We start from the raw sequence: 24,166 nt of genomic DNA, 5'->3' as shown, positions 1-24,166 counted from the left end.
CCATAATTCTATGCCTTTGCCCAAGTCATTTCCTTTCCCTGAAAGATCGCTCAGCGTCCCTTTCATCAGTGTCCCGTTGACAAATGCCTACTTACTCCTTAAGCCTCAGCTCAAAAGTCACTGGTCTTCTGTTGTTTCTTCCAACCTCTGGCCCCCAGAATTCCAAAACGCTTTGTGACTCCTTTCACTTGAGTGCTCTTCACATGAAGCTGTTTTCATTTATGTGCCTATTTCAATGGCGATTCCTGCAAACTCTTTAAGGCAGCAGAGTCTGCCTTGTTTTCCTTTCTATCCTTGGCACTATTCTGACATGTCAGGAGCGCACAATACACATTTGTGGAATTGAACTGAGTGAATTCTGCTGGCAATAGGGAGCCATCAAGATTTTTTAAAGTAGAAAATGGATATAGTTTGATAGTGCTGGAGGCTTTTGGTCGGAGACAGGGATGTTACTGCAAAGAGTCAAGCTCCAGACCTCAGCCAAGGCAGAGGCAGGAAGAATGGAGCAAAGCAGAACTGACAGGACTCCATGTCCAGTGGGGCGTGGAGGCTGAAGGAAGAGGAGCATTAGAGGTGGACTCCAAGGCGTTAGGAGGTGGGGTGCGTGGCGCATCATCAAGGGAGGCAAGTCATATGGGAGCAGGAGGATGTGGGTGTGTCCCAGGAGACAGTGAAGGTCTTCCCAAGCCAAAGAAAAATTCTAAGAGCATTTTCTCTTCCAAAGGAAAATGAGGATCTCTCAAATGAGGGAACTTAAGTTCGAATGGTCAGAGCAGGTAGACGGGCTATTTGTGTCTTGGGTTGAACAGAGAAGTAGACCAGCCCTGCGGCAGAATCCAGGTGTCAGGTGTAACTAATTTCAACCACCTACTGCAAGGGCCGGGGCAGTTTAGAGGGCAAGAATCCCAACCCTCGCAGGGAGAGGAGGCGCTTTAATCCTGTGCCAATTCCCAGGCACAGGATTCTGTTCTTCGCTTGAAGGTGACACATTCCGGCTTCTTCCTCCATTTAAAGCGAGATGTGATCTGCATCTTGAAAGCAATGTCTACCTGCTACTGCAGCTGATGGCCCAGGTTAGATCGCCACTAATCTGAGCTGTTCCTGTGTTCCTCAGATCCAGAAACAGCAGCTCAGTGACATGAAGAAGTGGCTTTCTCTGGTGGGGGCTGCGCTGGCTCCTTCTCAGGGCACTGGGAAACATAAGTCACCTTTCGGACTTGAGTGCTAGGTACTGGTTCAGATGGCACACGTGCCTGGAGCTCTAGCGTCGGCTCAGACAGGAGTGTGGTGTGAAATCGCTTCTTCCTGGTGTGTTTTTATTGCACACATAGGCAACCTAACCTAGCTTTCTTCAAACTATTCTCGTCTTGATGTTTCTTGGGGACATTTCAGCTATTGCCCTTTAAGGGTAAGAAATGGAGCTGTACTAAGTACATGTGCTTTTCGGAGGTAGTTATAAAGGGACCCACCATGGAGGGAGAGAGGCTGGGAGACAGAAGTACGAGGTAGGTGCTAAGAGAAGGGGATGCTGCAGGAATGCAGAATCCTGGCCAGGCCGAAACATAGAGAACTCTCTTTCTACTTTGAGAGTTTTTGCTCAAATGTCCCAAGTTTAGTGGTCACCCTTAACAAATGACATTGCAAAGTTTCAGTGTATTTGCTCAGAAAATTTTCATATAGATATGAATTTCATATGGATATGAATGTAGAATTCTGGGCAAGAGAAAATTATTGAAAGCATTGCTATCACTCTTGAATTAGAGATGGCTTAGGGCTCCATTGTTAGCATCATGTGCTATCTCTGCCTGTTACAGCTCCCTGTTGGGAACTTCAGTCTAGACATGTTTGAAGATGAGTTTAATAAACAAAATGGGGTTCAGGCTTGTCAGTCTGGGGATCCACTACCAGCAGCCTCACTCTTCAGATGGCACCAGTGGTTCCAGAAATAAAACGGAGGAGTTCTCTGAGCAGAGGTAAATGCTGTCACAAAGCCCATGTATTGGGCCTGCCCCGTTGGCCCGGTAAAGTTTGGCATGCTCCACTTGCACGTCCCAGGTTTGGTTCCCAGGCTCAGACCTACATCACTCGTCAGTGGCCATGCTATGGAGGCGGCTCACAGACAGAAAAAGAGGAAGAGTGGCAACAGATGTTAACTCAGGGAGACTCCTCATCAGCAAAAAAAAAAAAAACGCCCATGTATTTATTTCACCTGAAAGGCAAAAGTCATCTCAGAGCCTTAGACTCTCAAACTGGGCCCAGATTTAGAATTGGGTGTAAATTAATATTAGTAATGAAATTTTCTTGATTTCAGATCTCCTCTGAAAATCATTAACTCTACCCAAGGGATAGAGGACAGTGGGTTAGGAGCTCTGAGGACCTGAGGAAGGGCAGTTGGATCCCCCTTACTGAGAGCCCTGATTGACAGTGAGGAAGAGGAGAGGCAGATTCCCACTCTCCAAGTTGGTCCGCGTCATGGGACCACAGCATGCAAATGAAATATTAAACTCTGAAATGCCATTTCTAAACACCACCTCCTATCATTTCACCTCCCACACTGCCTTTATTGCCAGGCTGCTAGCCTGCCAGCTCTGTCCTCAGCCTCTTTTGGACCAGGTCTTTGGTCTACTGACCCCACACCATTCCTCCACCCTGATTTGAATCCTCTGAAATATTCAACACTCTCCTCTCCCTTTCCAACCCCCTCTCCATCCTCTCTTTGGTCTTCAGCTCTGTCCCAATTGGTTGGTTACATGTCTGTATCTTCTAGAAGGTATGGTCTTTGAGGACAAGAACCACTTTTACTCTACTCTGTAAGCTTAGTAGCTAGCACAACACCTGTCACATAACATAGCCAAACTCAATAAATATTTACAGACTTAAACTTCTTAGGATGTGCCTTCACTCAGCGCTGCCCCCTGGGTCATTTATCAGGGCAGTCACCAAATCCTGCCTCATTCCCAGCTATCTTCTCTGGATGAGATGCACTCCTGCCTTCTGCCAGTTCCTCCTTCCTCTGCGGGGCCCATTGCTGGGTGGTCATTCTTTTTTTTTTTTTTTTTAAATGAGAAATTTTTTTTTTTTTTAAGATTTTATTTTATTTTTTTTCCTTCTTCTCCCCAAAGCCCCCAGGTACATAGTTGCATATTCTTTTTTTTTTTTTTTAAATAGATTTCCTGCTCTTTTTTTTTTTTTTTTTAAAGATTTTATTTTTTCCTTTTTCTCCCCAAAGCCCCCCGGTGCATAGTTGTGTATTCTTCGTTGTGGGTTCTTCTAGTTGTGGAATGTGGGACGCTGCCTCAGCGTGGTCTGATGAGCAGTGCCATGTCCGCGCCCAGGACTCGAACTGACGAAACACTGGGCCGCCTGCAGCGGAGCGCGCGAACTTAACCACTCGGCCACGGGGCCAGCCCATAGTTGCATATTCTTAGTTGTGGGTCCTTCTAGTTGTGGCATGTGGGACGCCGCCTCAGCGTGGTTTGATGAGCAGTGCCATGTCCGCGCCCAGGATTCGAACTGACGAAACACTGGGCCGCCTGCAGCGGAGCGCGCGAACTTAACCACTCGGCCACGGGGCCAGCCCCTGGGTGGTCATTCTTATTCTGCCATAACATGAGGCTGGGCTGTGGAGGGGGCGGGAGGGCGCAGCAGGGGTGGGGGAATAGCACAGAACACTGTGTGAGTGAACTGGCAGAAGTTCTGTGGGCTTACCAGCTGGTACTATGTGGGAGCGCCAAAGGGAAAGTTCACTTTTTCCTGCCCAAAGCTCAGAATGCTGAGTGCAGTCACGAGTCTTAGTGCTGAAGGCTTAGGAGTAAGAAGTGTCAAGGTCACCTCTGCTTCCTGCCTGGCCACAGAGGGGCCTTGTGGATGCTGTGCATGTGTTCATGTGTGTGGGTATTGCCGGCTGCTGGGCATGTCCAGACAGCTAATAACATGCTTCCACGGCAGAGCAGGAGGAAGAGCCACCGATCCAATTTGTAATTTATCTTTTGGTTGGATCCCAGTGTTTTCCCTTTGTTTCTGACTTGATGCATTCATCTGCAGGCTCAGTGAGTTCACTGTGGCAAGTCTTACATGAAGAGAAGCATTTAACTGCTCAATAGATTAGCTCATTGTCACATGCATGCATATGTGCGTGAGTGCATACATGGAGCATCCTTAACCACCAAATGACCGACTTTCCTTCCAGGAGGAGAACCCAGGATTGGTCGCTTCATGAGGGTGGCAAGCAGAGAGCCAGCTGAGGGCACTGGAGGTGGTTTAAGGAAGTTCTGCGTGCAGCCGGACTGTAGAGCACAGACCTTTACCCTGGGGAGGAGGGAGGCGGGCAGCTTTGGTTGGAGAAGAGGTGGATGGGGGTTATATGTCTTCTCTGGACTTCAATCAAACCCCCTTCCCACATAGTTCTCAGGCTGAAAGAAAACAGGCAGCATCTAGTTGAGTGGTTCCCATCTGACTATGTACCAGAATCATCTAGGATTACTTTTTGTCTCCAGTTTTATTGAGATTTAATTGACATATAACATTGTATTAGTTTAAGGTGTACAGCATAATGATTTGATATATGTATATATTGTGAAATGATCACCACAATAAATTTAGTTGGCATACATCACCTCTCATAGTTATAAGTTTTTTTCTTATGATGAGAACTTCTAAGATCTACTCTCTTAGCAACTTTCAAATATACAATACAGTATTGTTAACCATAGTCTCCAGGCTGTACATTAGATCCCCAGGACTTATGCATCTTATACCTGGAAGTTTATATCTTCTGACTACCTTCACCATTTCCCACCTCCCTCCCCCCACAACCTCTGGCCGCCACTAATCGGTTCTCTGCTTCTATGAGTTTGGTTTTTTTAGATTCCACATATAAGTGAGACCATACAGTATTTGTCTTTCTCTGACTTATTTCACTTAGCATAATGTCCTCAAGGTCCATCTATGTTGTCTCAAATGGCAGGATTTCCTTCTTCTTTATGGCTAGATAATATGACATTATATATATGTATACATATATCACATTTTTTTTAATCCATTCATCTGTTGATGGTCACTTAGGTTGTTTGCATTTCTTGGCTATTGTGAATAATACTGCAATGCCCATGGGAGTGGAGATATCTCTTCAAGACAGTGATTTTATTTTCTTTGGATAAATACCCAGAAGTGGAATTGCTGGGTCACATGGTAATTCTATTTTTACTTTTTTGAGGAACCTCCATACGGTTTTCCATAGCGGCTGCACCAATTTACATTCCCGCCAACAGTACACAAGGGCTCCATTTTCTCCACATCCTCACCAACTCTTGGTATTTCTTGTCTTTTTGATAACAGCCATTCTCACAGCTGTGAGGTGGTATCTCATTGTCGTTTTGATTTGCATTTCCCTGATGATTAGTGATGTTGAGCACCTTTTCATGTACTTCTTGGCCATTTGTATGTCTTTGGAAAATTGTTCAGTTCCTCTGCCCATTTTCTAGTTGAATTGTTTGTGCTTTGTTATTGAGTTGTATGAGTTCTTTATATATTTTGCTTACTAACCCTTTATCAGATATATGATTTGCAAATATTTTCTCCCATTCCATCAGTTCCCTGTCCGTTTTGTTGATGGTTTCCCTTGCTGTGCAGATAGGATTACTTATTAAAAATGGAGATTCCTGGGGTCCTTCTCAAACCTCCTCATTTGGAATCTCTGGAGGTGGGGCCTGGCACTCTTTATTTTTAACATTTGCCCCAGGTGGGGCTACCGTGAGCTGCCTAAGCCCACACAGCTAACGGTGGCAGATCCAAGACTAGAATCGGAGTCTTCTGACTCCAACCAGCGCATTTCCTCTCACAGCCCGCATGTCCCTGTGGCTTGAAGCTTTGGGAAACAAGGCTCATATTGGGCAGGAGACAGTGTTGAGTGGATCTCCTGCCCTGCAGACCACTAATCCACCTAATTTAATTAGTTCCCTACAAGGGGGGCTCAAGGGCTTGAATTCTCAGAGTGGGCAGAGACGGCTGAAACGGACCACTTGCTCTGGGATGACCTGGCACCTGCTGACCCTGTCTTTGACTTTAGGCAGGATTTCAAAGTCCTCTGCGACTGCTTTCACCCACTCTCTCCAGGGACCAGATCTGTTCTCTGTGTGACTTACAAAAACAGGCTTAGATTTCTTCCGGGTCTATAGCTATCTCCCCTCTCTCTCCTCCCCTTCCTTCCTCCCTCTCCCCCTCCCTTTCCCGCCTCCTCCTCCTCTCCTTCTCCTTCTTCTTCTTCTTTCTCCCTCTCTCTCTAATAGCTTTACTGGAATATGATTCACACACCATACAAGTCAGTCATCTGAAGTGTACAAGTCAATGGCTTTTGTATATTCAAAGAGTTGTGCAAACATCACCACAATCAATTTTAGAACATTTTCCTCATCCCTAAAAGAAACTCATAGCCATTAGCAGTGACTTTTCTCCCTGACCTTTACCATCCCTGGCCCTAGGCAGTCACTAATCTACTGCTTGTCTCTATAGATGGGCCTATTCTGGACATTCTATGTAAACGGAATCATACACTATATGGCCCTACAGTATGGGCTTCTTTCACTTAGCATGTTTTCAAGGCTCTTCCATGTTATACTATATATCAGTACTTCATTCCCTTTTCTAGCCAAATAATATTCTATTGTATTGATAGTTCACATTTTATTCATGCGCTTATCAGTTGACAGACACAGACATTTGGATTATTTCTATTTTTGGTTATTATGAATAATGCTGCTATAAACATTAGTGTCTAAATTTTTGTATGACCATTTGTTTTCATTTCTCTTGGGTATATACCTAGGAGTGGAATTGCCAGGTCATATGGTAACTCTATGTTTAACCTTTTGAGGAATTGCCAGACTGTTTTCCAAAGTGGCTGCAGCATTTTACACTCCCACTAGCAGTGTATGAGAGCTCCAATTTCTCCACATCCCTACCATCACTTGCTATTATCTCTTTGATTATAGCCATCCTAGTGGATGTGACGTGATATCTCATTGTCTTTTTGATTTGCACTTCCCTAATGACTAATGATGTTGAGCATCTTTTCATGTGCTTGTTGACCATTTGTGTATCTTTGGAGAAATGTCTATATAGATCCTTTGCCCATCTTTTAATTGTGTTGTCTTTTTGTTATTGAGTTCTATCTGATTATAGATACAAGTACCTGCCAGTTATATAATTTCGAAATATTTTTTCTCAATCTGGGGGTTGTCTTCTCACTTTCTTGATAGTGTCCTTTGAAGCAAAAAAGGTTTTAATTGTGATGAATTCCAATTTATTTATTGTTTTTTCTTGTTGCTTGTATTTTTGGTGTTATACGTAATTTTGTTGAAGTCCAATTTATTTATTTTGTTGTTGTTGCTTGTATTTTTGGTGTTATATTTAAGAAAGTATTGCCTAATCCAAGATCATGAAGATTTATCTCTATATTTTCTTCTAAGAATTTTACAATATTAGTATCTTTGACCAATTTTGAGTTAATTTTTGTATATGGTGTAAGGTAGGGGTCCAACTTCATTCTTCAACTTCAACTTCATTTAGTTGTTCCAGCACCATTTGTTGAAAAGACGATTCTTTCTCCCATTGAATCCTTTTGGCACTCTTGTTAAAAATCAATTGACCATAAATATATGGATTTATTTTTAGATTCTCAATTCTATCCCATCGATCTATTGTCTATCCTATACAAGTACCACACTGTCTTGACTACTGTAGCTTTATAGTAAGTTTTGAAATTGAGATACTTCCACTTTCTACATCCACCTTTAAGCACACACAGCAAAGGCTGGGATGTGGCCTGAGGGGAAGGGCCTGACTAAGTGGGTTGAGGACTGGTGAGGAGAAGCAGGGCTGAGGGAAGCACAAAGGATCAGGATTCAGGTGACCTAGTCTTTAACCCTTGCCCTGCCATAGCCCTGTGCAACCTTCTGTAAGTCACTTGATACTCTCCAGCCTGTTTCTTATTCTGTAGAAAGAAGGGCTAGTTGATTCTTCATGGTATTTTCAATTCTAATAGTCTGGAGGCCCGAGAGACTCAATTTCCATAGGCAAAGTCTATCACAGGACCCCCCAATTTTATAGCAAAGCATTCATTAGACTTTCCCTCACTTGGAACTTAGATATGAGACAGGAAATGAACAAGATGTTCTGGATTATCTCAAGGGATACCAAGGCTGTGTCTAAACGACTCAGGAGCCAAGTGGAAGAGGCTTTTGCTGGCCAAAAGTGGGACACCCTGGACATCAACATGGATAATAAATGTGTTGGAGTGAAATACACTAAGTATATTTAAATTCATGAGTTCATAATGATGCTTTAAACACTCCAATTATTTGGAACTTCTGGATTTTGAGATCTCCTAGCAGAGAAACCCTGGGTTATCTCCTCCACTTGGCCTGGGTTTCACGGCTGCGCCACTCTGCACTAGATCCCAATGTCCCTGGTTTCTGTTCCAGCACTTGGCTTCGGATGGCTTCATTATTCTGTGTTAACCTATTTGGAGAAGGCACAGGAAAGCTCCAAAGTTATTGGTAGGGGTCTACAAAGCACTACTTGCTAACTGAATATATAAGGCCTCACTCCGATATGCACCATTGCTTCCCTTTGTTTCCAAGTCAGTAGCTTCTGTTAGATGAACAGTCATGCATTCTCCTCAGTGTGCAGATTCTGTGATCACGTGTTTTCTCAAATAGGGGGTCTTGGATTTTGGGTGGTTGAAAAGATGACTTTTTACTGAAGAAGTTTGGCCAGTGGGCCAGAGGGGTGGGTGGTAGTCAAGACCTGGACCTCAGGCCCTGCTCCTGCACCTCCTCTCTGCCTTCTCCCTCTAGGCCTCAGCTTCTTTACGTATAAAAGCAAAACATTGAGGAATGTACTACTGATATATGCAACATGTGCATTGTGCTCAGTGAGAGAAGCCAAGACAAAAGGCCACATCCTGTAAGATTCCCTTCATGTGGCTTTCTGAAAAAGGCAGAACTATGGGGTCAGAAAAGAGATCAACAGCTGCCAGGAGGAGGGGAATGGTAGGGGATTAACCATAAAGGGACATGAGGGAACTTTTTGGGGTGATAGAATTACTCTCTATCTTGATTTTTGGTAGGGGTTACATCACTGTATAAGTTTGTCAAAATTCGCAACACTATACACTCGTGTCAGTTAATGACGGGGATATGTTCTGAGAAACGTGCTGTTAGGAGATTTCGTCATTGTGTGAACATGGCAGAGTGTACTTACACCCTACTACACACTTAGGCTATATGGTACTAATCTTATGGGACTACCATGATAAATGTGGTCTGTCATTGACAGAAATGTCATTATGCAGTGCATGACTGTATCTAAAAAGGGTGAATTTTACTGTATGTAAATTAGACCTCAATAAGTAAACAAAACATAAAACACACACACTCACTATTGGACCAAAAAGTCTCTAAGGTCCCTCTCAGTGATAATATCCAGTGATGCTCAACTGCGGGGATGCTCATGGGGCGGGGCAGCGGAAAGACATATCTGGGGCCTTGTCCCCTTTTTAAACTTTCCTTCCCTAATTCCTCCTTCTCCACAACTCAAAACAGTCTTTCTGTGGTGTAATGGGAGAAAGAGGAAAAATAGGCTTCATTTGCTTAGTTGGCCATTTTAGGAACAACGCCAGGCCCTCCGTGGAGGTACACGTGATCCATATGCATGCTGGACATTCTCAGAGGACAGGCCTTGCCCAGCCCCTCATCCCGGGTCTGAGGTCCGAGCCATTGACATGAAATGGAATATTCCGAACAGGAGCTGAGAATCCAAACCTCAGTGAAGCAGCCATGGAGGCCTGTTGGACAAATGGGAATCTAGGTGGAGAGCGCAGACCTCTGCTTCCATTTTCCACCCAGGGTCTGAAGGAGGAGCCCTCGGCCTTCTGCTCTGCTATTTACTGAGGCCTAATGCAGGATTATTGATTGAGGCCGTCCAAGTGGCACACGGCGAGGGAAGCAGGCCCTAGCTGGGAAGAAGAGAGCAGGGGGCTTGTCACAGGCAGAGAGAGACTGCTACCTGCACAGGCAAACAGCTGGCAGCCTCCCTGGCGGGAAGGGTGGCACTCAGGGGCCGCCGCTGGGGAAAGCTGCCCACGGGAGTCTGCAAGGCTGGGCCACAGCCCCTCCCTCAGCAGCAGCAGCAGCAGCAGCCAATGCCAGCACCCACATCGCAAGCACTTACTCTGTCCCAGGCACAGGCCAAGCCCTCTATATTCACAACAACCCTAAGATTTTGGAATGCTTATGCCTGTTTACTAATGAGGAAACTAGCATCAGACTGAGATGTGGGGCTCAGCCTCTCCATCAGGGGCTGAAATAAGCTGGGCCTGGCTGGGCTCGCTCCAAGGCTCTGAGGGGACCGAGCCTATGCTTTAAGGGAGCAGGAGCATAACCGAGAGCTGTGCTCCAGATGGAGCTCATGCCGAGCCAACCCCAAGCCCCTGTAAAACAAGCCAGACCCCCACAGCCTCCCCGCGGCCAGGGAGGCCCGTCCCTCGGGGAGTGGGGTCAGGAACAGAGCCTGTAACCCTACTGTGGGTGCTGAAGGGCTGGATGCAGACGGAGCCAAGCCATGGGCATTGGAAGTCCCAGTAAGGGGCGTCATGAGCTCATGCAGGTGCTTCTACCCAGGAAGGCAGGTTGAGGGAAAACGTGCCAGAACAGCTCTGCGGCCCAGCAAGGGACACACCTTTCAGAAGGCCTCCTGGATACTTCTCCAAGCCACAGAGTATGGAGGCTGCCACATCCCAGGAATAGTCCTAGGATTGGAGACACCCATCAGAGGCTCTGATGATCCCTAGGAGGCTGGGACCAATGAGCAACTGGAAGCTGGCACAAAGGGAAGGGACAGCCTCATGCCCTTTAGGCCAGAAGTCCCCAAAAGGGCGTGCAGAGAGAAGAAACACTCAGGGTGGCTCTCCGACATTCCTGGGTGGGCACAGCTCTTGGTGTTATAGCCGGCAGCCCCAAATCTCCACCTGCACCCTGGACCTGAGAGCCGATCCCTATTCTTGGGGGTCAGCAGGATCGTGCACATAGAGAGTGACAGCTTGCTAAACAAAGATTCTGGAATAAGCCACATGGCTCAGCTAGGCAGGAGGAGTTCCAGGTTCCCTGGAGGTGGTGGCCATGATCAACGAGGACAGGGAAACATGGCTCTTTTGTGGTGGGCCAGGACATCACAGTGGGGTACACCCGACACTTCAGGTGCTGTTGCAGGTGTGACCTTGGTCTTGACCTTGCGGGTCAGGAAGTCTTGCTTTGGGAGATGGCCCAGGGGTTGGGGAGACAAATTGGTTCCCAAGCAAATGCGGCTGAAGACCCATTCCCCTGCCTCTGAGATCATTTCTACTTTGGGGAGGGAAATTTCTGCCACTGAAGCGAGCTGCTAGGTGCCCGCCTGGGGTTAATAGAAAGATTACAGTACTGTGGTTTCTTTTGACCTGTTCTCTTCTCCTCTTGTCAGCCTGACCTCCAGGATCTCAGAGTCCCACTGCTTGGGTGTTAGTGGGAGATGAGGTTGTCTGTCACTCAGGAAACTGAGACTCCTCGGAGGGAGCACCGTCTGTATGCAACAGACTTCGATCTTGGGACTTTATTTAAGAGTGTCAGAGTGGTGTCTGGCCACTGCTGATGATCGTCAGGGCCCTGGGTTTTGTGGTTGAGCACAGACAACGGGGCATAGAGACCACCCAGACAAGGAGACCCTGGCAGAGTCAGGGGCTTCAGCTTTCTGGTGACACGACTGTCCCAACATACCAGGATGAGTCACATACCCCAGAGCTTTCCTGAACTAGTCAGCATCCGGCTTGGGAATGAGGGGAAACAGGTTGTGTGTGTGTGTGTCTGTACATGCGTGTGGGCACGCACATTATAATGGAGCAGAGTGGGGAGTAGGGAGGGGTGGTAGATTTTTTCTCTAGCGGTAAATCCTGCCCACAAACCCCCAAACCAAGGAGCCACACAGAGTGAGCTGGATTATAGTGGGTTCAAGTCATTTATTTTTAGACTGTACCAGCATGTTTGGTTCTGGGGTCCAATCCCCAAATTCCAGAAAAATAAACTAATGAGAACCACATGCACTACGAGAAGGCCATTCTGCTGTGTCCGTGATCATGCGGTGAGTGGGCATAGAATATAGACCAGGAGCCCTCGGCATGGAGCAGGGCCTCTCTCCCGGGACAGCTGACAGCAGCTGGCTCTGAGACCTCACTGGGACTGGGGAAAGGGCAAGGCTGGGTTATTTGGACCCTGTCCCTTTACAGCCCCCAGGTCCCTTATTGCTACATTTGCTACTTTGCTACTTTATGACCCCTGGGTGGTACCCAGGGGACATCTTATCACTGGGTGGTACTAATGAGTAGGCTGCTGGCGTCTGCCGTTGCCATGGTTACACCAGCACAGATCTTTCTTCAGAAGGTCCAGTGGTGAGTTATCAGGGATTCATTTGGCCACTATTTGACTGTGCCACACATGGTCCTTGCTGTACACTCAACTCAGTCAGCCCTTTTGGAGGCTGGTGGCATGTCATCTTTCTCCCCGCAGGGCTTTCCAGCTCCTGGACCTTGCTGAAACACCTCTCTCCTCCAGCACTTTCTGCAAGGCCCAAAGACCAACAGCCCTCAATCCTTTCCAGCGTCTGGGAAGACTTCCTGGTGGTGGCTTTTGAAGCCCATGCATTTGGAGCACAACAGGAAGGGTGTGTTTTAGGAAAAATGTCAACTGTCACAACCAGCCAAGGGGCCAGACGGGTGGCAGTCTCCTGGTTCAGTGTCCTGTCGGTGAGGTAGTTTGAACACACCAGCAATCCTGCCTGGGGAGAAGCCCCTGGAGCATATCCCCCTGTGTTCACTGGTCCAAGAAACAACTCAGAGACATGAGAGGTCCCTCCTGGGCGCTGGCCTGGCCTGACCCTTGGGCAGTCGTGGGGCTGGAGCACGGCCCAGTTGACTGCACTGGCGGGCCAGGCCCTGCTCTGTCCCTGTGGTGCAGCAAGACCTTCCCAGGGGAACAAAGCATCACTTTCTGGAAGGGCAGAGCCCTCTCGCAGCCCAGAGAGTTCCTGCTGCTCTGGTCAGGCCCTCGGGCTGCTCCTGGGCATTTACGTGAGCCAATCTACAAGTTCTCCTCGTCCGTGTAGGCAGAGGCCCGGTGCCTGTGTGTCTGGCCTGATGGGTGGATGGTCACATCTAAGGCCATCCTGATGCTTTGACTGTGGGGCTGCCGACATGATATTTGCCCTGTGAGCCCTCATTGGGAAGAGCCCCAGGCCCAGAGACCACGCCTAGTCAGGGAGCTGAGGCAGGACATGGCGAAAGAGGAAAGTCTGTTTTGCTACAGAACTGCCTTCAAAAGCCTGATCTGGCCTGGATTTACGGCTGCGTGGACCAGGCCAGTGGGGAACTGGTCAAGACCCAGTGTACTTGCCTTCTAAGGTCTGCATGGTAGACTGACCTTGGGCTGAGCAGCCACGTCCCACGCCCCATAGCTAGGCGTGATCTACTGGGAAGCAGGTGCTGGTGGTCGCAGGACCGAGCATGCCTTGGTTGGGAGGTGGGATGGGGGTTATTGCTCTGGGTTTGAGTCCTTCTGAAGCGCCTTTTCCTCTGTTGAGCCTGCTGGATGTCCCCAGAGGAGTCTGGAAGGCTTCAGCCTCCTCCATCTCAGGGCTACAGTCCACCTGGCTCAGTCCCCTCTGGGGACTTCCAGGGTGGGCCAAGCCTCAGGCTAGCATCGCTCAGGAGTAGCAGCCAGAAGGGCACGGAAGTTACGGCCAGTGAAGCCAACCCTGCCCTGGCTGCAGCCATGGGGAAGGGCAAGGGACAGCCAGGCCCTTGCCCTGGATAACTGAGGGCACAGAGGTGCCCACTGTTCTGGAACTTCCTTTGTCCACATACCCTGCACCTCCATGTCAGCCCAGCCTGGGGACCCTTGGCAGGGAGGAGGTTCCTTTGGGCAACGCTGGGTGCAGAGGAACTTGAACTGTGATTTTGTTCTGAAACATGAGGTCTGTGTGAAAAGCAAGAGGATAAAAAAGGGTGGAAGGAGGAGAGGAGGGGGTCAAAAGACCCCAGGACATGGGATCAGGCTTTGTCTCAGTCCTTTACTCATTGAGTAGTTACCGAGTGTCTACAAGTGCCAGGCTCTGTGCTGAGGTCGCGTGGAACAAGGGTATGGGAGTGTCCCATGAGACTCTTTGAAGACACTCTGAGGACTCAGCATACACCATCTAATTTCCACTGTGCCTCGAAGAGAGAGCAACTACTGCCAAAGGGGGAAACTGAGGCATAATGGTCAAAAACCCATGATCAAGACTCCGAATGCCCCTGGGGCCCCGCTAAGGGATGGAAGGCTGGGGTCCTGGGGATAGGGCCCTGCGGGATCAGACATCCACGGGGCCCAAAGGGGAGCACCCAGGAGGCAGGGTCTGCGAACAAGCCTGTGAGCCTTTGGTCAGCAGCTGGGGAGTCTGCCTATGTGAGGAAAGACGGACCAGTGATGCTCTTTGCTTCTTTGTTTGCTGTTTACACAGTCCCAAGGGAGATTTCTCACCTAGGGCCAAAAATAGCTCAAAGGAGGATAGTAATAGCAGGTGGGGGAGCGGGTGTCAATTCAAAACCATGTCTCTGAATTCACTCTGTCCGAGGGCTCATGGGAGTTGCATGACGACAATGACAATGATGAGTACTAGCTACCGTTTGCTAAGCACCTACTGTGCATCAGGCACCTGACTTGGAGCTTTGCGTACAGGGTCTCACAGCCAAGTTGGCAGACGGTCTTTTTGACACACGCATGAAGGGAATACAAGTGGGTCTTTTGAAGGTTTTTGCAGGTTTTCCTTTGTGTCTGCTTTTTCCCTTGATGACCGGCATGGGTTAGTGGGCTGCCTTAGCTGGGCTGTTACAGAACCACTTGGCCCTGGCCTAGTCCCTCTGTAGCAGATTCTGCTCCAGCTTCAGACCCAACAGAGACCTGGCCTGGCAGGGTCCTGGCCCAGCCCACAGGACTGCCCACCTTGTGACCCAGCCGCTTCCAGCTGGGAGCCCTCCCAGCTTCCACCTGGGGCTGCCAGAGGGAAGGATCCCAATGGCCCCTGAGTTCATGGCCATGTTTATTTTGAGGAAAACATGAGGGAACAAACCAAGGAGCAAGGGGCAAAACCAGAATAAATTACGAAGTAATAAATTTTTAAAAAGATGGTCAGGACCTTCACGTCTGGTAAACCACAAGCTCTTTCATCTACACCGGTGCTTCCTCTGGCGTTGGACCCTTGAGACATTTGACAGGACCAGAGGGCAGCCACGGGGCCTGTGGAGACCTCTTGGAAAGCTGGCCTCCAAGGGGGTTGAAAGAACTTGAGGTGAAGCCATCCACGAGGTTGCTCGGCGCTGAGGACATGATTGGGACACGTTGTGAGGGTGGTACTTGCTGTTGGCCCCTTACACCCCGGTGGCCAGAGAGATGGGGGGAAGCGGGAGGCAGGGGCGACACAGTGGCTGTAACTATGGTGGGTGTGGTGGTGCACCGGGGGATGGTGGGGAGGTGGCGCATAATACTGGATGTGCTCAGGGCTGGCTGGTCCCTCTTGCGTCTGCCAGAAGGCGTGATCCCCCAGGCCGCCGGAGGAGTGATGCGAATAAGAATATAATCTTAGGTGACAGTCACAACAGGAGCCCCACGAGGTGTTCTCCCCTGAATGAGTTAGGGATAAGGACCTCTTAGAGAACGGGGTGTCAGCGCATGACTGTACAAGGAAGAGAGGGCTGTAAATGGGCTGGGCGACCCCAGGCTCTGTAGATGCTTTCCTTCCGGTCTCCCTGTTCACCCCCGAGTCTCCCCACCGTTGCCCTCCATCGCCCTCACTCTTTCTCCTTCACAGTGACCAAATCTCCCCGTAAGGAGACTCTGTCCGCGGATGTGGAGCGCCGCCGCCTGCCCGCGTGGTCCTCGTCCCCGGGCCCCGCGGTGGGAACTGTCAGGAGGACTGCATCAGGCCGGTGAGGCGCTTGCCTGCCAGCGACTTTCCCTGCAGAGACAGGCGACGGAGAGGCACGCACAGGCATGCACGCACACACAGAGGGACAGAGACAGAGAGCCAGACAGGTGGGTTAATTGTTGTAGGAGCCGTGGAGGCCAAACGTCTTAGCTACCCGACCCCTTTAATCACTGGCTTTAGGAGCCTTAACCTCAGGCAGTTGGAACAACCAGGACTCTGGGGCAGGTTAGGGAGTGAGGGAGTTGCTGGTATTCTTTTTGGGGTGTGGGAATTTTACTTACCCAAAACCAAGCACTTCAACCCTTACTTAGAGCATCTCTTAATGCCTGTGGGCCGGCCCTGAACTTAATGTTATTCAAGTGAGGAAGGAAAAGGTGGATTGGGGACCAGCAAGATCAGGGAGGGAGGGTTGACCCAAGTAGATGATGGCTAAGGATCTGGGTGGTTAGGAACTAATGAATTAACTATTCTTAAGAATGCAGAAGACCTAGGAATCCTGTTTGAAATGCAGGATGAGTTCTCCCTGGAAGAGACACACAGACTTCGGGTCCTCCGGATGACTGCTTCTGGAACTGAGAGTACAGGGCATCCCCTGAGCCTGGGCTGATGAGCGCTGTAGGGCCCAGAGAAGTGCACTCCTGCATCTCCTATGTTCCTGGCTCCCCATCTTCGGTACCCAGGGGCTGAGTATGATGACTCCACATCAGGAAGTCTACACACCCTTCCTTAAAACCCATATGGCAGTTCTTCTGAAAAATGAACAAAATAAACTGGATGGTGAGGCCTGGTGCATGAGGGATAGGGGTCCTAAGAGTAGCCAATTGTTCATGTGCCCAGCAGGAGGTGGCTGAGGAGCCTCTGATGCGGGACTGGGCACCAAGAGGAGGGATGAGAACGATAAGTGAGGTTCAGGGGCTCAGCCTATTTCCCTTGATGTCGTCTGCACCCAGTCCCTGCTCACTCTTTTCAGAAATCTATAGCCTTCAGAATCCTCGGATAGGGGTCTAGAGGAGAGTGTGGCTGGCCCCAAGCAGATTGATCACTGTGTCTGAGAAAACACCCAAAACCCATCCTATTATTGACAGCGGGTCAGTGACACCATCGGCGTCCGCGAAGGGCAGCACAAGATTGCTCGTCAGCCTGGGCTACGCTGTTTCGTAGTGTGAGATTGCAAGGGCCAGCAATTCCTCGTGTTCATTTCCAAGTGGGGTGCGAGGGCTCATCTTGTTTACTGGGCTTGGCTGCATGTAAGCTGGATGTAATTAAAAAAAATTGATCAGGTTTGTGAAGCCGGGTAGGGTACTCAATAAACCTGCTGATTGATGAATTGATGGATAATGGGTAAATCTAATGAATGAACAACATGGGCTGTGAGTTTGCTGGATGCAGGACAGTGTGTCATCTGACTTAGCTCTCCATGGAGGGACATGCAACTTGACTTTGAGAATTCTGATGGCATGGATGGGAGCTTGTCCAGGAATGGAATTGCCCTCGGGGGCTATTGGAAAGTCTGCGCCCACCTTCTCTTGCTCTTTTTCCCCCTTTCTTTCACTCCACTTCTTCACTAGTGAGACAAAACTTTTCATTTTTTTCTCCCCTATCTTAAACACACACACACAACCTCCCCATCAGTAATCTTATCTGAATCTTCAAATACACTAAACTTAGCCTGCAGCAGGATACATTTATACTGGGCTAAACATTCTTTAATCAGATTTTTTTTTTTTTTTAATCCTAGAGGGTTGCAGCGCCAGTCTTTGCAAATCACTAAAAGCAGGATGGTACTCTGTGTAGAGCGAGTTAGGTACAACAGCTTGTAGACGGCAAAGGCCGACCTTCAAGGACTCCCTCCAGCCCTGGATTCTAAGGCACACACACTGCTATTCCTCTCCTTGACTGCCCTTCCTCAGATGGAGCTCGAGGCATTTGTCATCCAGTTGGTTCACCTGGGAATGTGTCTTCTCGATGTAGGCCTGAGGCAGGAAGCATGGGGGTGTGTGTGAGGTCCTCTCCGGGGAGATGTGGAGCTGATGAATCCAGGGCCTCCTGGTCAGAGAGCTCTAACAAACCTCCCCACTCCCCTTACCCCGTCCATCCCCGCTCCTATGAAAGGCACCCAGGAATCATGCTTTCCTCTTGGTGCTGCTTATTGCTGTGGCAACCACACACCAAATACAGGCTCCTCCCCACTCCTTCCATCCCTCCTCCACCAGGGCCACAAATTACACATAGTAAACTCAAATATATATGTTCCAGGTCTGCCATACACGGCATTTAGGGCTCTGATTTAGCTAGCGACAAGAAAAAAAAAAGAAATCACTAAAGCTTCTGAATAACAGTCTGTGGCCAGTGAGTATGTTAAAAACCCAGAGACAAAGAAGGCGAGGTTCGCCAGGCATCCAAACCCTCATTACAGCTTCTTCCTCAGTAATGAAGTCATGTTGGCTGGAGAGGGGGCTGTGGGTCGACGGAGGTTGGAAATTCTATTTCTGGATGATTGTGTGTCTATTTGTTTTAGGTGAATTTGGCCCTGAGGCCCCTGGCCCCCATCCCTCCCAGTTCTATAGAGTGGGCTGGGCTGAGCTTGGAGGGGCTAATTAATCTCTTCCTGCCTAAGTCCTGAGCTCAGCCTCACAGCTCTGACTCCAACGACCTGTGGCCAGCCCATCAATCCTGCCCCGCCCCTTCCCCCAGCTGCTTCCATTTCTTAGGGCTTCAGGGGTGGGGGCAGGGTGGTCGGGTGGTGGAAGGGGTGCAGCTGATCAGCCCAGAGAACAGACCCTGAGATTGTTCCCAACCTCTCAGCAATCCAGGTGGCGCTCCTTGGCATTTTTGTCTCCCTCTCCCCACTCCTGTGCTCAAGCATTTACCAAATGTCAGTTCTGTTGCTAAGGGGGTTCGTGAGAGTTTGGGTCGTCTTGGGAGGCAGCTCAGCCCACCTGCCATCTGTCCTATGCAGTGACCTCCTGGGTCGAGGAAGGATAGGCTCAGACCGGAAGGTGGTTACTCATGCAGGACGCAGGCATGGCTAGATGCCTGGCCTCGGGCTTTGGGGAAGAAATCCTGCAATCACACTGGCTCAGCAGCTGCCTCCCTTCTGAAGAGCTGAGGCTCCTGTAGTTTTCAGGGATCAAAGTGAAATCTGACAGCAGAGGCTACCTGTGTTCAGAGGTGAGCTGCCACAAAGCCTACGCTGCTAGGGGCTTGCTGGGAGCTCCTGAGCTTCCTGCTCTGCCCAGAGAGAGGAGAGCTCCCACCTGTACCCTCTAGGGCTCCTGCCTCCTCTTCACCCCCATCCCTGCCTCCGTCTTAGATGATTCTGAAGGAAACAAGAAGGAGAGTGGTAATTCTGCCTCTGCCTGGCACCTTGCATAGTTACAGGGGAAGTGGTTTTTTTCAGTGCGTGAATATGTGATGTTCCTCAGTGCCGGTCAGTTGGGAACGGATCATGGTGCCAGAAAACTGCAGCCAACTCAGCCTGAGGCCTTGGCGGAACTGAGCAAGGCAGCTGAAGGTGGTTGAAAATGCTATTAGCAGGCAGCCTTTGTCCAAGTGAAAAAATATAGTGATTAGAACTGAGCTGCAGAAGGTCCATTCCAGAGACACCCGAGCTTTGCATACAGACAAAGTGCTTTTCACCTTCGAGACATTTGGCAAAGTCTAATCCAGTAGAATTTGGGATCCTTCAATTTCATGGACCAGGGGCTTAGTGCTGGGTTCACGAACAACCACACATTCAACACCCACCCTCTACCCTCACTGATCATTTCGGCTCTGTGGCCATCTTGATGGCTAGAAGCCTGGAAGAAGGTGGTCATGAAATCTTTTGTTTCTAAAAGGAAACACACAAAAGGAATAGCTTCCTTTTGTGCAGAGCTTTAAGAAAAATCAACATGCTGTTTGACATGCTGTGGCTCTGTGCATCGCGCTTCCGGATATTAATCAACAAAGCATGCACGATCCGGGTTACAAAGAGCTTTCGCCACCTACTTACCTGGGAGGCTGATGCTAAACACTTTGGCTGGGAGAAGGGCTGTGGTTCAGAGAGTAGCCCTGGGGGTCAGATGGCATATTGGGGGCAGTGGAGCCGCGCTGTAGGGGCTCAGGCAGGACCCTTTCAATGCTAAGGGAGTAAAGACATCTGAGCTGCTGATGAGATTTTCTTGTGATTTGCCCAGATGACCTCAGACCAAAGTTACAGATCTCAAGTTCAGCAAGTCTAACTTTGTGCTACCATGGGGATAGAAATCACGGTTCCCTCTGGGGGAGAGGGGTGGAACGGACTGGAAAGGGGTATGGGAGAAATTTCTAGAGTGATGGTTGTAGGTTACACTGATGGATACATTTGTCAAATTCATTGAACCATACATTTCAGATCTGTTCATTTTGCCAGATGTAATTATACCTCAAAAGAAAAAAAAGATTAGAAAAAAAATCCCAGCTAGTACCTCTCTGCTTTGAAATTTCCCATCCCTTATTCTTTTTCAGTTGCTGTCCCAGCAACTTTGCCTTTTGGCTAAATTCAATGCTTCTCTCTCCAGTAGAGGAGAAACCCAGATTCCTCTGCTAGGGGAACTAAAACTTGCTATAGAACTAATTGGGAGCACTATTTCTAGTCTGCATTGATCCAAACCGATCACCTTGTTGTGACACACAGGCATTTTTCATCCTTGCTAATGAAAAATGGTGTTCTGCTGAACAGGGCTCACCAAATGACCTTGCCGGCGAGAAGTGGGAGGCCCCAGAGATGAGCTGTCCTCGCAAGGAGACTGAAGGTCACCTGTGAGTAGCTGATGCTCAAGTTCATAAATGATGAGCATGTGTGAAATCACAGGCCTGGGGGAGACTTGCTGACGAAAGCAGTCAGGAGTCTGACTAAGATCCAAGTGGAAATGTGAGTGTCCTGGCTTGAGTTCGACAGGAGCGGGAGAAGTCAAGGATCTGCCTAACTTTCTCGGGTGACTTCCCTGGAGGTTGGTGCCCCTGGTGATCCTTCTCCACTGAACAAAGCATAAGGAATGATTTCAAAAGGGAGTATAAGGAATTCTGTGGCATCTACTTTCTCAATGACGTTTAAAATTGGGAAAAGAATGCCATTTGCTTTGGATAGTTTAGGGGTCTGAGAAACTCTGGCAAGGGATGGTGGGAAAATCCATCCTTAACATAGAATAGTTTCAACAAGCTTTTCAACTCCCCCTCTCTCATTACCCTCTGCTCAACTTGGTGAGGCAAGGTGGGGCAGAGGAAATGGGAAAACCAGGTGATGGGACTAACCCGAGATTACGCACTGCTGATCCACAGCAGAGTTAGGCCAGAGAAGCATGGAGAGACATCCTCCCCTCCTGACTCTTCCGTAGTGGGTTGGGGGGTGGGGCGGGGGGACAGCCCTGAGGCAAGATCCATTCCTGGGGTCTATATTACTCCCGGGTCCTTGCCAAGCTTTCTAATCTCTCTCAGGAGCTGAAGGGCATTTTATTTGGTTTTAAAATATTCTCTTTATTTGGCTTTTTAAAATAAGATACCACAAACATAAAATAACAGCCAAATAAAAAAGTCACGAGAGAGGTGAAAATTGAATTAATAAAAAAAAAAGTTCACTGGCTGAAGAATTAATATACATTCATGCACATTTAAACCTGTTAAAAAAATAAGGAATATGATCAAAATGAAAATAATGGATTCTTTTGAAACAGCCCACCATCTTATGTATGGTGCTATAAATAAGCAGGTTTGCCATGTTAACGGTGGGTCAATGGAATCTACCAGCAGTCATATCTTTTGAAAGCAATTCCCACAAAATGTCCCTGGGACCATTAGTAGGTTCAGACACCTTACTCTAGCCTGTAGTGGCAACTACCAGTGCTTTTTTTGTTTTTAATTTTCATTTGGAAAAGGTAAGTTGCCAGCCCTCCTATCTGAACTACGTATAAAGAACTGACCTACCCCCTGACCTCCCATGGACTCTCTTTGAATTTCTTATTCCTGCCCAATGGGGGGACATCAATATCTCATGTACTCCCCTTCTCAGGTGCCCTCCTCTTCAAATCGCCCAGACCTTGATGGTGCCAGGGTGGGAATGTTCCCATTACCCGGGACACAGGTTAGCTACCAGGACAATTACCAACAGGCATCCGTTATTGACCATTGAGCAGCTACGGTGTGTCAAGCACAAGAGGCATTCTATAGACACTTCTGCTAATGTCTACACCCTTGTTGTCAGTTAAGTATTACCTTAACCCCCACTGGACAGACGAAGAAACAGGCTCAAGTAGAGCTTGAGCCACTTGCCTGAGAGCACACAGCTGGTCGGTGGCAGAGCCGAGTGGGTTGGCCTTTGTGACCCACACACCTTCTACTTTGTGCATGGCTGTCAAAGAGGGAGGCAGGTGGAGCGCTCAGGGGCTGGACACCTCCATGCCCGCCCACACGAGGTGACCTCTCAGGGTGGTGTGGGGTGATTTTCTCAACGTCACTGAGAGAGAGGCTTCAGCTCTTGGGCAAGCTGAGACCATCTCGGGCATTTCTGCTCAGCCTGAGGTGCGTCCCTTCATCACATTTGGGAATCCTGAGAGAGGGAGGTGCCACCTTCTGGCCAGCAGGCCTGGCAAAGCGAGCCTTTGGCTACTGTTCTGGGCTGGGGTGCAGGTCATGTGAATTTAAAGCAGTGGCTGCTGGACAGGTCAGGTGAAGCCACCACTTCTGTTTGTAGCCCTGTGTTATTGGGGCTGATGCCTCTGGGATCTCCATAGCAGCTGTCCCAGGGAGGAGAGAAGCAGGTGTGATGTTTACCTTTCTAAGGAGATGCAGAGCTGCCTAAGAGCTGCCTCACTCCAATTAGAACCAAGTGTCTAAATCGCGGTGTCCTGGCTGGGGAAGCCCTCCTTGGGTGGGACTCCTGGCACCCCTTGCCACCCACTGTGCTCATCACTTACAGGCTCTTTGCAAAGGCCAACCTGCGCCTGTTAGTTTGGGTGGGTGGTGGAAGACCATCCTCCATGGTCCTCTAGCTGTGCAGGGACAAATCTAGAACCAGAAAGACATGCTGGGAATGACGAGGGCTCAGCAGCTGTGCCCTACACTGGTGGCAGGATGCCTGGCACAGACTCCCCAGCCTCTCTTCCATGTTGTGCATTCCCACTTTCCCTGCGCTCTTTATCCACACATGGGGAAATGTTCCCTTTTTTATTGCTGAATCTCTTGTCTCTCCTTCCTCTACTTCCAACAGAACACCCCTGTTGCTCTTTCTACACTCGGCCTATAGGAAGTTCTGGTGGACGCAGGAGTAGAGTGGAGGCCAGCATTCCGCCACAAGGTCCCTCAGTAGCATGACTTCCTGTGGCCCAGGCAATGCCGGCCTCTTTCTCTCCTCCTCTCCTTCCTCCTCCTCCCCAAAGGCACTTCGGCATCTCAGCTCTAGTTCACTCCAAATTAGGCAAAGGTCAAAAGACTCAAGGAAACAGAGATACGGCTGTGTTGCTATTGGAACAACTTGATGCCACTTTTTTCTAACTGGGAAGTTCAAGTGACCTTTGATGATGGTTACAGGGGAGAGTGCCACTGGAGTCTAGAAACACAAAATTGTGGACCAGACAGCAGGATGAATCGCTGGCTTGGCAGTGTGTGATTCCCCCGACGACCCAGGAAGACCCTAATTTCACCTTCCTAAGGGCATTTCTCATCTCCTACAAACACATTCACCCCAACCACGCCCATTGATTGGGGTCCTTGGTTAAGCCAGCTGCCAAGGCAGAGCCTAGAAGGCACCGCCCCCACCGACCCAAAGCATAATCTTTCTATGAATGTCTACGTCTATTTGGAAGCATTTGCAAAGAGGGCCAGCACACTTCTTTTTCCTCCCTACCACCAGGAAAGCAGTTCAACAGGCATTTATCAGACATGTATTTCTAACCTGAAAAAGTGCAGCAGGGGACAGGTCAATCAGCATTTTCAAGAGATCTCTGGACAGAAACTTGGGTCAATGGAATTCCTAGGCACTGAGAACCTCCTTACTCCCCTATAGACCCTGTCACATGTTGCTGCAATGCTTTCAGTCCTACAGGATAGCAGATGGGTGGTCCCCCAGCCCTCTTCTCCCCCGGTGCTCTAGTATGTAGAAATATGA

General features: G+C 49.0%; 1 protein-coding gene across 19 annotated transcripts in view; it reads right to left on the bottom strand.

Annotated features, from left to right (window-relative positions):
- Nucleotides 1-4,361: 4,361 nt before the first annotated feature.
- Nucleotides 4,362-24,166, bottom strand: part of RGS6 (regulator of G protein signaling 6) — a 541,831-nt gene continuing 522,026 nt past the window's right edge. For 4 of the 19 annotated variants that reach the window (XM_070513928.1, XM_070513929.1, XM_070513930.1 and 1 more), the window contains one exon: nt 4,396-16,074. In XM_070513928.1, coding sequence (XP_070370029.1) covers nt 15,908-16,074 — 167 coding nt within the window. In that variant the 3' untranslated portion in view covers nt 4,396-15,907. Of the gene's footprint in view, nt 16,075-24,166 lie in introns of all 19 variants that reach the window. The other 15 variants (XM_070513924.1, XM_070513921.1, XM_070513922.1 and 12 more) reach the window with 6 other exon arrangements.

This window comes from Equus asinus, chromosome 7, assembly GCF_041296235.1.
Source record: "Equus asinus isolate D_3611 breed Donkey chromosome 7, EquAss-T2T_v2, whole genome shotgun sequence".
NCBI lineage: Eukaryota > Metazoa > Chordata > Mammalia > Perissodactyla > Equidae > Equus > Equus asinus.
The sequence above is the reverse complement of the archived record's forward strand: the minus strand, read 5'-3'. Positions and strand labels throughout refer to the sequence as shown.